This window comes from Bison bison, unplaced genomic scaffold (assembly GCF_000754665.1).
Source record: "Bison bison bison isolate TAMUID 2011002044 unplaced genomic scaffold, Bison_UMD1.0 scf7180017864068, whole genome shotgun sequence".
NCBI lineage: Eukaryota > Metazoa > Chordata > Mammalia > Artiodactyla > Bovidae > Bison > Bison bison.
The window spans coordinates 12763826-12781429 of NW_011494640.1; the positions used below are offsets into that span (position 1 = coordinate 12763826).

Below are 17604 nucleotides of genomic sequence, written 5' to 3' on the forward strand. Positions count from 1 at the left end.
AATCCCAGGGACGGGGGAGCCTGGTGGGCTGCTGTCTATGGGGTCGCAGAGAGTCAGACACGACTGAAGCGACTTAGCAGCAGCAGCAGCAGCAGCAGCAGCAGCAGCAAGGCCAGATACCTAGCATCTTGAGGTCTCTGGAAATTTTGAGAATGAATTAAAAATTGGCCAGTCATTAAAGGGTTAATATCACCTAGTGCTAAGAAAAGTGGGACTCATTTTTATCCTAACTTTTGACTTAATTGGTTTTTCTTCTGTTATGCACAATTTTTTTTTTTTTTTTTTACGGAAAAGAAAACCCAAACATACTATGGGAATTTACTTAAGAAGGTTGTTTTTTGAGCAATTTATCACCCACTTCTTTCAATGAATTAGGGGTGTTTTTACCATCTCTCAAACCAGGAACCCTCTCTTTTGGATTTACATTAGCCATTTTCTCCTAAATAATGAAACAATTTTGAAGGAAAAAATCTAGATCATCAAAGGTGAAATGATAGAGCAGTCTTCCAGTTAACTGTAAAAACGTCCCAGATTTTCACTGGTGAGGGCAGTACTCAAACTATTGGTTGAAAAAGGGTGAAGGTGTGTGGGAAGAGTGGTCAAGACATTCTCGTTGGTTGTACTGCTGCTGCCGCTGCTGCTGCTGCTGCTAAGTCGCCTCAGTCATGTCTGACCCTGTGCAACCCCATAGAAGGCAGCCCACCAGGCTTCCCTGTCCCTGGGATTCTCCAGGCAAGAGCACTGGAGTGGATTGCCATTTCCTTCTCCAATGCATGAAAGCGAAAAGTGATAGTGAAGTCGCTCAGTCGTGTCTGACCCTTCGCGACCCCATGGACTGCAGCCCACCAGGTTCCTCCGTCCATGGGAGTCTCCAGGCAAGAGTCCTGGAGTGGGGTGCCACTGCCTTCTCTGGTAGAATGTATTTTTAAAGTTCCTTTTCTTCGCCAGGGACCTGCTTGGAATGAGAGAAAGGTTGCCAGCCTTGAGACAGACCAGTGAACAGTTTTTACAGGTGGTGTTACGAGGGAGTATGTAAGACACCCTGATCACACAGAGAAGGGAGTGACAACTGCCACTAATTGTTTTTGTGACGTTAGGGAAAACCCAGCACTCTCAGCGTCCCTTCAGTTTTGTGTAGCCAAGCATATCTTCCAAGATGGAAATGGAAAGGGAATCTGTACTGGATTCAGTATGACTCCCGCAAATTCTGTCTGACCTGCATTCCTGTAAGAGTGGATGAAAGTCCCTCAGCCCCTATTTGACCTCATCAGACAGTTTCGTATGCTACTGTGGACTTTTTCACTGGTCATGACATGGGGCTGGCAGCCTGCCCAGTGAGAGACTTGGGTACCCTCTTCTAGTGTGAGGGTTTCAACTCTGAGTCAGACACACTCCTGTTCTTTGAGGCTGAGCTGGTCACTGCGTTTGTTGAATCATAAGATCTGAAATTGCTGCAACATTTAAAAAAAAATTAGTCCTGATTCAAGGGACTAAGCTGATATATCCTTTTTATTGGGCAGAGTGATGTGTATCTCTGAAACGAGAAGTTAAACGCAGATTCTGCTGTGGGGTAAATTTTCAACTTTATTATAACAACGAAGTCCAGTAGAGGCTGAACTGAAGCCATCAGATCAGACTGCCGTATGACCAACTGGTCTTTTTCAGTTGTTACATTTGTCTTTTCAGTGTGGAAGAGAAACTGCAAACAAAATAGTAAAAGATTACTTCAGAGGAGCAGTTGTGGAGTGGGATTGCTAACGTTTGCGGCCACAAATGCAAATATATTTTGCCAAGTCCCACACTCTGGCTTTTTACTTAGTGCAGATTGAATTCTGCCTGTCACGGTTTATTCCACAGTGGTCCTTGAAGCTGCCAGGATGCCTCGAAGCTCACAATAATGGCAGGAGAACAAGCATCATAGGGTTGAGTCTAGGTTTAAAAGGAATGATAGAAGGAAGACTTAGTTTGGCTTTGTAGAGCAACTATATAGGGTGATTTACATTTGGCATGGTATGGACTTCCCTGGTGGTCCAGTGGCTAAGACTCCATGCCCCCAATGCAGGGGGCCTGGGTTTGATCCCTAGTCGGGGAACTAGATCCCATGTGCTGCAACTAAAGCGTTCATATTGCTGCACCTAAGACCTGGCACAGCCAAATCAATAAATACATTAAAATATTTTTTAAAGGGAACATTTATATTTAAATAAATACATTTAGCGTAATGCAATCATCCAGCTGTCTGTTGACATATATTGGTGATAATCATATTGTGTCTTAAAGAATTTTTGCTGTGTGCTTAGTCACTCAGTCTTGCCCAAATCTTTGTGACCCCATGGACTGTAGCCCGCCAGGCTCCTCTGTCCATGGGGATTTTCCAGGCAGGAATACTAGAGTGGATAGCCTTGCCCTCCTCCAGGGGATCTTCCCAACCCAGGTATCGAAGCCAGGTCTCCCGTACTGTAGACATATTCTTTACTGTCTGAGCCACTAGGGAAGAATTTGGGTTTCTAATATTTATTCTAGTAGGAGAAATGGGTTAAAGGCCCTTGACCTGAGGAAGGGTCCAGTTACCTCACTGGCCTCAGCAAGGACACTTGCTCCAAACCTTCACTTCTTGCTCAGACCATTCCTGCAGAGCATTGCTTCAGTTGTGGTAGGGCTGCATTTCTTCTGCCCTGCCAGATCGCTGCTTCAATAGTTCCTAAACCTTCTCATTCTCCCTGCAGCTTTTCTAAATCAGAGAATGCTCTACTTCTTACCCTGCTTAGTTTGGATGTGGAAATCCAGAATTTTGTTTTTAAACTTTGGAAGGTAATTTTTTTTTTATCTTTAACATATTTAAGCTTCTTGTCTGTGCTGCTCCCTGCACCACCATGGCTCCTGGAACATAGCTGATTCACTGTTCTTCTGTGATTTGGTTCGTTCCTTCTGTTTGCTGTTGGTTTGCACCTTTTATGTATCTGTTCTATATTGTAACCTACTAAAATAAAGGGGCCCAATCTTTGTAGTTTTTTGTATAATTCTTTGCTTGATAAAAAGCTCAATGAAAGCATTTTCATTATGAGCTTGTAAAATACTTCAGCTCTGAGAAATTTCCATTAATTCTGCAGCCATTGAATATTAGGAGATTATCTAGCGTCCACATGTGGAATGTGGCTCTCTGAAGAGAGCTTATGTCATCAGTCTGGATTAATTTAATTTACTACTTTATATTTTTGGCATGTAGAATTTCCAATTAATAATTCAAAAAGTATGGGTGTAGGGAACATTGACCTTAACAATATTTGAAGTAGCATCATTCACATGTGTGATGGCATCTTACCTGTGTAAATAACATCATTTTTAATATAGAAAGTTATTTTAGTACATTTGGCTCAACATAGTTAAGATCTTCTAACGTGACTATAATGTGCTCTGTCATGCGTTGAATATTGTATTTTTTTAATAGATAAAAATCCATTCCAGGTTCATGTTAACAAAATAAAAGCCAACCCACAAGGATGTAGCTTTTTCCTTCATGCATTGAGAAGGTCATAGTTTTTTTCCTCACATTTGTTTCTTGGCCTTCAGCATAATTTGAAAAAGATAAGTCTCTACTTCAGTGCTGTAATATAGAAGTGCTTTAAGGAAAATTGTTCTTAGGTTTTATTATGTTTGTTTTTAAAATTGAAAATGTATTTGTAATATCTTTAAGAACTTTCCCAAATCCATATTTTTAAGAGTAATTCTATTTTCACATTAAAAAATAAAACCACATATCCACCTTTTCCCCAATCCTACTCCTTTAATTAGTTGCCAGACATTCTATGCATATTTAACTGTGTGTTTTACATTTCTGTATGTAGCCGCAGATCCAGGTACTTTTTAGTGTTCATACAAATAGAATTATGCTTTTTCTGCCTTGTTCTGTGCTTTTGCCCTTTGAATGCATTCTGTCTACCTCATTGCTTGTTGTTGTGTGTGTGTGTGTGTTTTCTTTGTTTTTTGACTTCGGCATGTGGGATCTTAATTCTCCAACCAGAGATTGAATTCGTGCCCCCCCTGCATTAGAAGGTGGAGTCTTAACCACTGGACCAATAGGGAAGTCCCCCCCGACCCCCGCCCGCCCTGCCCACCTCATTTCTTTTTAATGGTTGCATAGCATTCCATTGTGTGGATATACTGTAATTTATTTACTCAGACTATTATGATGACTTTAGATTGTTACCAGGGTTTTGCTAAAATACATCTATTGTAATGAGCATCCTAGTACCCTTATACAAATGCGTATTTTTTGAAGTTGGTCAGTCCATAGGTTTGCGCATTAAATGTTTGCTACCTTGTCAAATTCTCTACTAAAAAGGATTTTTTTTAAACACAAATTTGCGGTCCTATCAAAAGTGCTTAAAAGTTCCTGTTCTTCCACATTAGATCTAATTTTTAACGGTGTATGTCTTAACGAGATTCTTGTAGCTTTTGTGAATCATTGGGCCTACTCTGAACTTCTTCTGAAGGTAAGTAAAATTTGCAATATAAGCTATCACCTCATGGGTACCACCAATATTAAAGAAATTTGTTGGATGGAATAAACTAAAGATGAGGATGATTTGTTTTATGTTCTGAGCTTGGCCAGACAGTTATACCCAAGCTCAGTATCAGCCACCAGTTGTCCTGGGAGCTTTGTTGGTTTCCCAGTAGGCTTTCTCCTAGTATCTTCACTTGGGCTTCTCTGTGAATGTGAGAAGAGAGATGGAAAGATTGACCTGGAGACTCTGTCCTTTTCCATTCTGTGCCATTTATGATAACCTAACACCCCTAATTTGTTTTTAATCATTCATCGTTTGGTGAAAGAGAGTCTACACTAAGCAGAAGCCTGTTCTAAAAATTTGAATTGAATGCAATAGTCACTTACTAAGGGACTTTGTGTATCACTTTTTCCCCTTTTTTCTTCCTTTATAAAATCATTTGGCGTGTTCTTGCAGCTTCCAGAGTTGTAGCAGCTACCCCTCCTCTTGGTGGTTTAGATCAGCCTCTCCAGGCAGTACTTTGAAGTCTGTGAAAGACACTGGTAATTTAGGCTGACATACTTGGCAGGCCCATTTAAAAAGCAGAATTGTTTGATGGCATGACACAAGAGGTCTGTTAACTGAGTTATAAAGAACTGAGCATTTCCAACAAACCCTAGTTTTGGCATGAAATTTAAATAGTTCTTATTTTGTGGCATGCAATCAGTGAACTTCCTGTGATGTAATATTGTCCCTCAGTGCAAAATCCTAGGAAGTGGAAATTTTACTAAACCTAGCAGTTTCTCCAAGACATTTCTGGGTGGAAGTGAGTATGTGGTTATTTTCCCTTTCAATTCAGTCCAGCTAATTCAGAGGAAGTATTTTAGCAGGATGTGATGAAGCAGGTCTAGAAGGACTGGTAGCATTTGGAAGAGATGTGAAAAAATAGCCCATCAGTGGTGGGGGCTGCGAGACGGCACCTTTTCAATGCATTTAATCTAGTTCTTATGGTGGGTTTAGTATAAAGCCCTGAAATCAATGGCCTTTCTTAAAAATACTGTGACATTGAATTAAAAAGTAAACAGCTTATTACTGTATATGTGTATGCTGCAAACATCCTGAAACCTTTCTTGACTGGAGTATAATTTTTTTTAAGTCCTGTATTTTTATCCTAATTTCATTATTCTCATCATCAAAATCAATGTTTTTTAAAAAATTCTAAGTCTTTAAACCAGATGTTGTTCCTCTTATCAGAAAGGCAAGTTTTACATAATGTGGAGATCAGGACAGAAGTATTCCAAGGCAAAGGTTACCAAAATAGAGCTTCCAGTTTGTGTTCCTAAGCTCTCTGAATGGTGGCATTACCGTGGGGCTCTTCTCTCACAGCAAGAATGGGGCTGCAGCATCGTTTGAATACGTATCTGTGTGTTAAAGTGGAAGCATGTGACACCAACAAATGGGTACCACATGGTGGAGATACCCAGGAGCAAGTCCGTAATATGAAAGGGATAAATTAGTTCTGTTTCATTGCATTTTTTTCTCTCCAAGGGGAAGTGGGAAGAGGGGGAGTGTGAGGAGAGAGGGAGGGAGAAGAAGAGAGGTGGAGAGGAGAGAGTGTGTCTGTGTGTCTGTGTTCCTACAGAGCAATCAGTTCCCTCATTGTAATTAATGCATGTGGTTGATTAGTGAGGTTTGATGCCTGCCTGGGTGTAATATTAATTTTTATTCTGAAGCCTTCGATGATAGCTTTTAGACAGCAAATATCTTTATCCATGCACGTGGAAGTGATAGAGAATGATGCTGGCACAGTACTGACTCTCCAACATCAGCTGGCTCTATAGAATGTGGCTACTATCTGGTCCTGGCCTTGTTTAATTCTATATATGCTTTGCTTTCTTTCCAAGCTTTATTCATTTATTCGGAAAATAATCCTTGAGCATTTAGTCTGTGCAGGCCCTATGCTGGCTCTGACCGCTACCCTCTAGGGATACCTAGAGTAGAGTGCTTTGAACATAGTGGGTGCTAAGAAATGTTGCATGGCAGGGACAGTTATTTCTCTATGTATGTTCAGTCCAAAGTTTAACTTAGAATATAATTTCCATGAGTTACGACACTGATGATGGCTAGAAACTTTAGTTAACTCACTTTCAAAAACAATCTGTTTCAGTTGCTTAACTAAAAGTCTTAAACGTGAAAACTTTTGAAAATAAAAGCATCTGTTTAACATATCAAAAATATTTCAAGAATGCACATCTTTGACTATACTAAGTATATTCATGCATAAGTTTGTGCTTATACTTTCTTTATCTTCATCTGAATCCTTTGGAGATTTCTTCTAAATCCTTTAGAGATTAAGAGATTTCTGCTGAATCGTGGAGAGGGTATGGGTTTTAAAGTTAGGCAGTCCTGGTCCAGTCCTGGTTTTGTAACTTATTAGCTGTGTAATTAATTACAGTTAGCTCCAGGCAGTTAGCTTGACTTTGGGCAAAACCTGTCTGAGCTTTCGTTTCTCCATCTTAGTTTCCCTGTCCATTTTATGGTACAATAAAACCCTAGCTAACACAATTGTCTTGAGAATTAAGATGACAAATAGGCTGATGGCTGCTAAGTCCTGGCATATAGTAGATAATTCGTTCATGTTAGTTTTCCTTTTCTTTTACCATTTATGGACTCATTTTTACATTACTTTAATAGTAAAACACAATGTATTAAAATACTCATTTGTTTACTTGGATGTCTGGAAGGCAAAAGACATTGTATATTTTGTGCGAATTGTGGCTATGAAAATAAGTGTGTGGAAGAAATTTTGCTCAATACATGCCAATATGAAGCAGCTTTTTATTTTCAGTTGGTTCCCCCAGATAGACATTAATTTGTTCTTTTTCTAATTTGAAAGGTAAAATGAAGCCAATGTTCGTTGTTTGTATAGAGCAGCAGTCTCCTCCAGAATTTATTAAAGGGCCATGAGTGTGGTTATCTGTTAGAAAGTTAAATGACCTCCAGTGAATTTGAGTCTGTCTTTGTATGCTATGCATTTCTTTATTAATAAATTAGTTAAAATTTTTTTAATCATCACTACAGATACAAAACAGTTCTATCACGCCCCTAGACCCACAAGTTGTCCCACTGTGGTCATATTTCCAACCCCACCCCCGCATCTAACCCTGGTGACTAGCTTTGAGTGAGTGCATGCTAAGTCACTTCACTCATGTCCAACTCTTTGCGACCCTATGGATTGTAGCCCTCCAGGTTCCTCCGTCCATGGGATTCTCCAGGCATGAATACTGGAGTGGGTTGCCATGCCCTCCTCTAGGGGATCTTCCTGACCCAGGGATCGAACCCGCATCTCTTAAATCTTCTGCATTGGCAGGCAGATTCTTTACCGCTCGTGCCACCTGGGAAGCCCTGTCTGTTGCCTTGGTTTTCCCTTTTCTAGCAGGTCACATAAATGGACTTACATTGTCCACTTCCATTGCCGTATAAAACTGGCTTCTTTTCATTCATCTTAGTACCCTTGAGATACAGCTAAGTTATCAAGACTACCTTATTGCTGAGTAGTATTCCATTGTATGGGTGAACCAGTTTGTTATCTAGTCATTTGCATTTTTGCAATTCTTTTAAAAAATATTACATTTGTGGGACTTCCCTTGTGGTCTAGTGGCTAAGATTCCACACTCCAGTGCAGGGGGCCCAGGTTCAATTCATCCCTGGTTAGTGAACTAGATCTCACATGCTGTAACTAAGACCTGGCAAATCCAAATAAAAAATTTTAAAAATATCACATTTCTTAAGTTTGTTCTGATTTTCAAAGTAGAAAAAATATACTAATCAAGGAAGGTTTGAAAATAGATAAACTTAAAAAAAATTAATCCTACCCAAACACTACGTCTGTTAACATTCAGGTACATTTCTTTACATACTTTTCCTGTGAATGGAATTTTTCGGCTTGTGGTTACATTCACGTAGTTGTATCCTTCATAAATTGATGTTTTTTTCATACTTTTAATTGTGATGTGTAAATATGACATAGATAGTTTAAAAAGATTATAAAGCAGACACTGGTTTAACCATCCAAGTTAAGAGATGGAATGTTGCCAGTGTCCTAAGCTGCTCGTAAGACCCATCTTCCTTTACCTGGAACAGTCACTGTCCTGACTTTGATGACAGTCACTTCCCTGGTAGCTCAGTCAGTAAAGAATCTGCCTGCAGCACAAGAGACCCAGTTCCACCCCTGGGTCTCGAAGATCCCCTGGAGAAGGAAATGGCATCCTTATCCTTGCCTGGAAAATCCCATGAACAGAGGAGTCTGGTGGGCTGCAGTCCACGGGGTCACAAATAGTTGGGCAGGACTGAGTAACACTTTCACTCCCTTATTTGTTTCATAGTTTTCCAACCTGTGCATACTCTTTAGACAGTATGATTTGGCTTTGTTTCTTTTTGAACTTCGTAGCCTCCTTTTTTTGTTTCATTTACCATTGTAAGTATTTGCTCTAGCTCTACTATAATGAATCTTCGTAAAGATGCTTTTTGGAGAAGGAAATGGCAACCCACTCCAGTATTCTTGTCTGGAAAATCCCATGACAGAGGAGCTTGGCAGGCTGCAGTCTGTGGGGTCACAAAGAGTTGGACACAACTGAGTGACTAACACTTTCACTTTCAAAGATGCCTTTTAGCTGCATAGTATTCTAATGAGTGATTGTGTTGTAACTCTGTGTAGCCATTTCCTAGTTTGGGTTGTTTCTAATTTTCACTGTTGGAACTAATGCTCTATGTAGAAGTAATAGCTTTCTGTATGAATCCTTTTTTTGTATTTAAGATTATTTCTTTCGGATACTTTTCTGCCTTAAAGAGTTTGAAGTTTTAAGGCTCTGAAAAATGTTGCTAAATCCTTTACCAGTTCATACCACAGTGAAGCCTATTGTTCCTGGGCCAGCCTTGAGGGTTTTCCATACCTCCCCCGAGTAAAAACAATTCAGGGAACTTGATGGTTGAAAAATCATCTTCTCTTTCTGAGGTTGGTTGTTTCTCCATATGTTTACTAATCGGTGTCCTTTTTTGTTGATTTTGCCCGAGTTTGTGTTGGGGTAAATCAGCTTCTTAGGTAACGATCAGCGTATCCTTGTGACCATTTCTTTTATTTTTTTATTTTTTCAGATGTGGGTGCAAGAAACTACAGGCATCTCTGTGCTGTTTATTACAACAAGAATCCTGGGTTTGAGATAATCCATGGGCTTCTGGATAGAATCATGCAGCTGCTTGACGTGCCTCCTGGTGAAAAGAAGGGAGGATATGCAATCAAAGCATCAGAAGGTGAGACAGATCCATTGAGTCTAGAGTCAGCGATGCTGTAATGAGGAGCCCAAGCCCTATTTGTGATAAAACTTTTTGGCTCGATGGCGGAGAGGGGGGACTACAGGGAAGTAGGAGATAGAGCTTTGTGTCAATTCAGTCCAGTTCAGTCGTTCAATTGTGTCTGACTCTTTGCAACCCCATGGACTACAACATGCCAGGCTTCCCTATCCATCACCAAGCCCATGTCCATTGAGTTGGTAATGCCATCCAACCATCTCATCCTCTGTTGTCTCCTTCTCCTCTTGCCTTCAGTCTTTCCCCGCATCAGGGTCTTTGCTAATGAGTCAGCTCTTCTCATCAGGTGGCCAAAGTATTGGAGCTTCAGGATCAGTCCTTCCAATGAATATTCAGGACTGATTTCCTTTAGGATTCAATGGTTGGATTTCCTTGCAGTCCAAGGGACTCTCAAGAGTCTTCTCCAGCTCCACAGTTCAAAAGCATCAGTGCTTTGGTGCTCAGCTTTCTTTATGGTCCAACTCTCACATCTATACATGACTACTGGAAAAACTGTAGCTTTGACTGGACAGACTCTTGTTGGCAAAGTAATGTCTCTGCTTTTTAATATGCTGTCTAGGTTGATCATAGCTTTTCTTCCAAGAAGCAAGCATCTTTTATTTCCATGGCTGCAACTGCCATCTGCAGTGATTTTGGAGCCCAAGAAAATAAGTCTGTCACTGCTTCCATTGTTTCTCCATCTACTTGCCATGAAGTGATAGGATTGGATGCCACGATCTTTGTCTTTTGAATGTTGAGTTTTAAGCCTACTTTTTCAATGTCCTCTTTCAGTTTCATCAAGAGGCTCTTTAGTTCCTTAAATCAATTAATTGTCCATATTTTCTAGAAAAACCTTTTTTCCCTCCAACAATTTGAGAAAATGCTTTTCAGAGCTCTTCCAGCACCACACAGTACACTTCTGTTCCAGCTGAGTGCTGGTAGCCTCTAGTTACTGCACTGTCAAACCATGGCCAGCTGGAAACAGAGAGAACCTCAACTCATGACTTATGCTTACAGTCGCCTATGTGAAGCCTTTAAGAAAAGGGAGAAAGAGTTGAAGTTAGGCTAGCTAAATGGTATATAGACTCCTAACATGCTAGTTTCTTGTCTGAGGAATTCTGAAATTTTTGCTTTTCATATCCCTATATCTTGAATCAGTATATTTTGTTAGACAAGAGATCCAGAAAAGCTTGCAAGAAACGTTTTACCACTTTATTTCCACTGTTTACCTGACAATTTTATAACTCTGTTTGTCATTTTGAATTTCTGTTGGAAAATTCACTTTTTCTTGGTGTTATTTAGCAGTACTTATAGTGGTCTGAGATTTGGGGGGACATATTTTTGTTTTCCCCTTAAATTTATTTTTCTTAGTCCTCAAAGATAGTTTTTTTACTGTTTATTTATTTATGTTTAATTTGGAAGCTTATTTGAAAATGCAGTAGCCCTAAATATATGAGCCTTTTTAAAGTTGAAGATTTGTGGAGTTACATAAATTTTTTTAATAAAATTGAAAGATTACATATTTCAGGGAGTTACAGCTTTCTGCCACACCTCTCATTAACAGTCATCCGGTGAAGATATGTATTACGCTTATAGAATTTTAAAGTGTTGGAACTGGGTCTTGGAGTTCATCACGTCCAGTTCCTTAGTTGGACAAGTGCAGGAGCCAAGTACAGGCAGGTTAAATGAGTTGTGCTGGGTCACACACGTAGAACCCAGGGCTCCTGCCTCCCAGTGTTCTGTCCACAGGGCCAGGTTGCCTACCTTTATAGTGGCTTTCTGTACTCCTTCACCAACTGACGCTTCTAGAATTCTGCTTTAAGGTCTGGTCATCCATGTTAACAGCAACCTGAGAGCTGATGTGACACGCTTTTTTTTTTTTTTTAAACCTTCTATACAGTCTCTTCTCAGAAATTCTATATTTCATATAGACAATAGCTGGATAAAAATCTGTTCACTGAAGCATTGTGCCATTACATGAGATTAATTTTTTTCCTTGCTTGAAAGGTTGCAAAGATCTGACATGAAACATAGGAGCTTAATTTGTTGTGGCTATGACACTTTTATATGTAACATTTATACTAAGGACATTTCTATAAGCCGTAAACCAGTGTCTTAATAATGACTCTCCTGCCTTGGTCAGTTCCTTAGAGGTATTTCTCAGAAGAATCTGAGCTCCCAGTCGTGAAATAGGCTACATGAAGACCAAGTAAGTAGGGTACAGGTCATTCTGTCAAGGGACCTACAAGGGGAACAACCATTGCACTCCAACTCTCACACCTTGCTGCTAAGGCCAGTGCCTTAACGTTTCCAGAGAGGGATATGGTGTAGCTTCTTCATGGTATCTGGGAAAACACTAGTGAGTTTCTGGGAGGTCACATGAGCCTTTGAACGAATAGGTGAGAGACTGGAAGCAAGGTAGATCACTGGAGCAAAGCCAGAAATGATGGGAGACAAGGCCTAGTGCAGTTCTGTTTGACTATAGGGTAAGGAAGAAGCTTGGGACCACAGTGTCCTGAGTGCTAGGATAAGGAATTTCAGCTAATTAACTGGAAAATATTGAAGCTGCTGCTACTTCCCCTCCCCGCCCTTAAGTGAGTGATATGATTAGATCTGTACTTTGAAAGGATTAATCTGACAGCAATATGTAAGTTGGATGGCATAGAGAGTAGAGGGGAAGAGAATGGTGGAAAGGTGTTATAGTGTGTTTTAAAGCAGTTAAAGTAAGACTTGAATGTTGGCCAAGGGTATACCAAGGAGAAGACTGATTTAAGAAGATGTATGAAGGTAGAAGCTAAAGTTCCGTTTTTAATATTCTAAACCTGTGAAATTATAATTTTAATCCTTATATCTTTTAGCATCAAGACAATACTTAATTTTTTTAATATACAGATGTCTGTTTTGGTTTGGAGAGAGTATGTGTGTGTCAGAAGTTGCATTGATAAACTGTAACCACTTATGATGTGGTTGTAGATCTTCATGTTCAGTTTTTTAGCCAAGTTATTATTGCTGTTTGGTTTTGTATAAGGACAGAGGCCATATGTGTTTTCTTTTGAATTTACTTTGGCTCTCAGAATATTATAATGTTTTATTACATTTTGATTAATGACAAGCATGACTACCTTTTTTTGTTTTTTTAATCTTTTTTTCTGATTGCCATTTTTTTTTTTAATGGTTAAAGAAACCAACCTAAAGAAATGCCATTGTCAGAGTAAGTCAGCAGTAAAGTTGGTATAAGTTCTTCATCTAAAATTTCATATATATTTATCTCCTGAGTAAATTTCTACACAGGAGTTTGGTTGCTAAGGCATGTTTAGCTATATCGTTTCCTCAGGTTTATTGTTAATTGCATATAGTTTTTTCTGCTTCAAGAAAAGGTCTTCCGAGTATCAAAATGTCAAGTAGAAACAGATGAAGGGCTACCGTTTCCTGCCATTCTTGATCACTGCGCAGTCTTCTGTTACTCTGGCATATGGTTTACCTTTTAATAATTAAAAGTCCCTGGTGGCCCTGCCATTATAATTGAGCAGAGTCTGGTCACTAGAGAGCCATGCTAATGTCAGTTCATTGGCAGGTGTACCCAGTCTCTCTCTGTCCATTCTAGCAAACACCACTGACTGCCTTTTGTGCCGCTTTGTTTGGTGGCGGGGGGGTGGAACAGACTTGATTCCCCTTTAAGAAACTTGGCCCTGTCCATTGTGAGAGAAATCTGGAGACTCGTTGCATTGATCATCACATTGATCCCAGGGAGTTCCGGTGACATTTGCATGTAACCTTGCTTGATGCAGGCAGCAGACCTCTGCCTCCCCAGAGTCTCTGAGAAGCACTCTTGAGGCCTGTGACTGCAGCCACAGTTAGAAGCCATAGGCGCTTAGTCTCACATAGTTTTTATTTGCTGAGCATCATGGCAATTAAGAACACAAAAGGAACTAGAATGTCAAACTGCCAGTAAAATAAAGGCAACCATTGGGTGGAAAAAAAGAAAGCAAACCTTCAACCTTTTGAGTCTGCCTGCCAATGCAGGAGACGTGGGTTCGATCCCTGGGTCAGGAATATCCCCTGTAGAAGGAAATGGCAACCCACTTCTGTAATCTTGGCTGGAAAAGTCCCATGGACAGGAGTCTGGTGGGCTACAGTCCATTGGGTCACAAAGAGTCAGACACGACTGAGTGACTGAACAATAAAGCATTATGAGTGCTTCAGACATCTCATAGTGTTTCACTGGCATCAGATCAGGTCATTACAGCATATGTATATGCTTTTTTCTCAGACTTCTTCCCCTCTGTTTTTGTGGTTTGTTGCAAACTAAATTATGTATGTTAAAATGCATTTGTCCTTTTCAAAAACCACTTCTGGTCAAGGAAAATTCCCAGCATTTTTGTGTTTATAACAGTTGTGTGGTTCTTGGGCAAATTATGGTGAAAATCACTTCTTGTAGAAGATGTGGGCTTTGTGTGTGATTGGCTGCATGGACTCGAGTGTGTGTGTGTGTTTTCCCCTTTGTTACTATTTCAGTTTTGTTTATTCACAAATCTATGGAAAACATCAGTTTAACCTGAGACACGATGGAAAAACAGAAGTTTTAGTACGTTTAGTTTTGACAATTCTAATTTTCATGCTGCTCAGAATCCATTTTGTGAAATGAAAAATAACCTTGCAAGTAATAGGCACATTTAATCCTGCACCATATGTACTTATAGAGGGTATTTAAATACCTTCTGTTAGTGTCACCTAACGATCCATGACCTGTAGGTCATGACCTTTTCCCTCTTTCAGGACACCTGGGAAAGATTGCAGATGCTAAAAAATATGGGTGAAATTGTGACATCTCCCCGGTCTTCACACTGGTTTTTAGTATAACATGAGCTTGGAAATACACGAGAATCATATATATTGAACAGTTTGTTGAAGTAAAAGTGTTCCGTTTATAGTCCCATTTATACAAGACGTCTAGACTGGAAGAAGGAGTGATCTTTATGGCATCTCCAAATTTTTAGTTATTGTCAACAAAGACTGTTAAGGCACCAAGTTTAAAAGAAAAAATGTTTGGAAGTTTGTGCGCTTCTGACCTTGTTACTCTGTGTAAAAAAATGGCCTTCATCCTCTGATTCTCTGCTTTTTTGTATCTTCTGATTCTCTACTTTTTTGGTGTTGGAGGCAGGCTTTCCGATATTGCCGTTTTTGTTATCTTCTTTGTGGGCTTTCTTAAGAGCAGTATTAAATGCATCAGCAGGGATCACCCCACATCCAAGCAGCAGGATGACATGGGGCCAAGGTGCTCATAAAAGCCTCAGCTATGATCATGGTTCACTTAGTCCTGTGTTTCCTTTGTTTGTTTTTACTTTTTATCTATTTATAGAAAGTGTTCTTTTTGGCTGCGCTGGGTTTTCATTGCTGTGAGAGCTTTTCTCTAGTTGCAGCAAGCAGGAGCTACTCTCTAGTTGCAGTGCATAGGTTTCTCGTTACAATGGCTTCTCTTATTTTGGTCGGAGGTTCTAGAATGCAGGCTCAGGAGTTGCTGTACTTGGGCTTGGTTGCTCCGAGGCACATGGGATCCTTCTGGACCAGGGATTGAACTGCATGTCCCTTGCACTGGCAGGCAGATTCTTAACCACTGGACCATGAGGGAGGTTGTGTTCTTGTGCTTGTTTGTTTCCTTGCCTCACTCCCTCTTATACTATGAGGCAAAGTTCTCTCCACGTGTGCTCAACACCCCGTGCTGTTGGTGAGCCGTGGAACCCACTTGACAACTCAGTGCTAAGGTGGGTGCTGCACACCACGTCCCACTTGAATGTCTTGGTAGGCTCACTTTCCTACCTGATAGATCTTACTTAAACACAGTGTGTCTCAAGTTCTTTTTATTATCACTGCCTTAAGAAACGTTTTAGACTTTTTTCCTAATTGCCCCTCCATAAAATGTTAATTTATAACAGTTTATACAAGAGTATAACACTAAAAGCTGTGCAGCAGATACAAAGTTAAATGTTTGTAGTTTTTTCATGCAAGCTGCTAGACTTGAAGGATCTCAGTTCCCCAACCAGGGATTGAACCTGGTGGGTTGCAGCAGTGAAAGCCCAGAGTCCTAACTACTAGGTCACCAGAATTTTCTAATTTAACTGTTGACTTAAAAGTACTTACTTATTCTTAACCCTGAACTGAATTTTAAAAATAAGGTTTATACTTTTTTATGTATGAAGCCCAGATATGCGGACTGGTGTGCTGCAGTCCATGGGGTCGCAAAGAGTTGGACGTGACTCAGTGACTGAACTGAACTGAAAACGTTAATACTACAGATATACTGCATATTTATTATGTACTCCATGAATATCTGGGCTTCAAACATTAAAAAAGTATAAATCTTATTTTTTAAATTCAGTTCAGGGTTAAGAATAAGTAAGTACTTTTAAGTCAAGAGTTAAATTAGGAAATTCTGGTGACCTAGTAGTTAGGACTCTGGGCTTTCACTGCTGCAACCCACCAGGTTCAATCCCTGGTTGGGGAACTGAGATCCTTCAAGCCTAGCAGCTTGCATGAAAAAACTACTAACCTTTAACTTTGTATCTGCTGCATAGCCTTTAATGTTATACTCTTGAATAAATTGTAGTGTATCAAATTATACATGCCAGTTGGCAATTGATTTTAATACATAACTGTAATCAAAAGTTTTTAAAAAAGATTCAAAACTCACTTTTCCAGTGAAAGTAAAACATTTGAAAATTTTCTTAAAAAGTATTTTCAGTGAATTTAACTTTTCCTTGGTAAGAGAAGATAACTTTTAATTAGCTGGTAGTCAGGTGAAAATGTTAGTTGCTCAGTCATGTTCAACTCTGCGATCCCATGGACTGTAGCCCGCCAGGTTCTTCTGTCCATGGAATTCTCCAGGCCAGAATACTGGAGTGGATAGCCATTCCCTTCTCCACGGGATCTTCCCAACCCAGGGATCAAACCCAGGTCTCCTGCATTGCAGGCAGATTCTTTACCCTCTTAGCCATCAGGGAAGCCCCTGATAGTCAGGTATGTTGATGTTTTTTCAGTCCAGTGGCACCCCACTCCAGTACTCTTGCTTGGAAAATCCCATGGATGGAGGAGCCTGTTAGGCTGCAATCCATGGGGTCGCTAAGAGTCGGACACGACTGAACGACTTCACTTTCACTTTTCACTTTCATGCATTGGAGAAGGAAATGGCAACCCACTCCAGTGTTCTTGCCTGGAGAATCCCAGGGATGGGGGAGCCTGGTAGGCTGCTGTCTATGGGGTCGCACAGAGTCGGAAACGACTGAAGTGACTTAGCATAGCACTTGATGTACTTAATGATGTGTTGCATAATAACTCTTTAAATTAGAAACTGTTTTTTATTTAATTCTCAAAGCCTGAGCTATGTACAGAAGCTCTCTGGATCATACATAAACAACATCCACAAGGCAGTCTATGGTGGCTCCTGGCACATGCAGGTCGCCTCTTAACATGACCTTGAAGTTGAGCACTTGATACAGTCTTCCAGTCACAGGACCTGAGCCATCTGTCACCGTGGTTATGGAGCACTGGTCTTGCACACATTAGCTATGTTTTCCATGGCAGTGCTGCTCCTGTGAAGCCCAAGACAAGCCAGTGAGACGAACTGAATACTAACGAGAACAGTTTTGTTAAGTAGGGTTCAAATTTGGGGGTCTCTGTACAAAAAAGATCTTCACAACCCAGATAATCACGATGGTGTGATCACTGACCTAGAGCCAGGCATCCTGGAATGTGAAGTCAAGTGGGCCTTAGAAAGCAT

At 40.2% G+C, this 17604-nt stretch overlaps 1 protein-coding gene across 1 annotated transcript in view; it reads left to right on the top strand.

Moving 5' to 3' along the window:
- FARSB (phenylalanyl-tRNA synthetase, beta subunit) overlaps positions 1-17604 on the top strand; it is a 75748-nt gene that overhangs the window by 40085 nt on the left and 18059 nt on the right. Inside the window, exon 16 of the mRNA XM_010837072.1 lies at positions 9639-9794. Within this exon, the coding sequence (XP_010835374.1) occupies positions 9639-9794 (156 nt within the window). The remainder of the gene's footprint in view (positions 1-9638; positions 9795-17604) is intronic.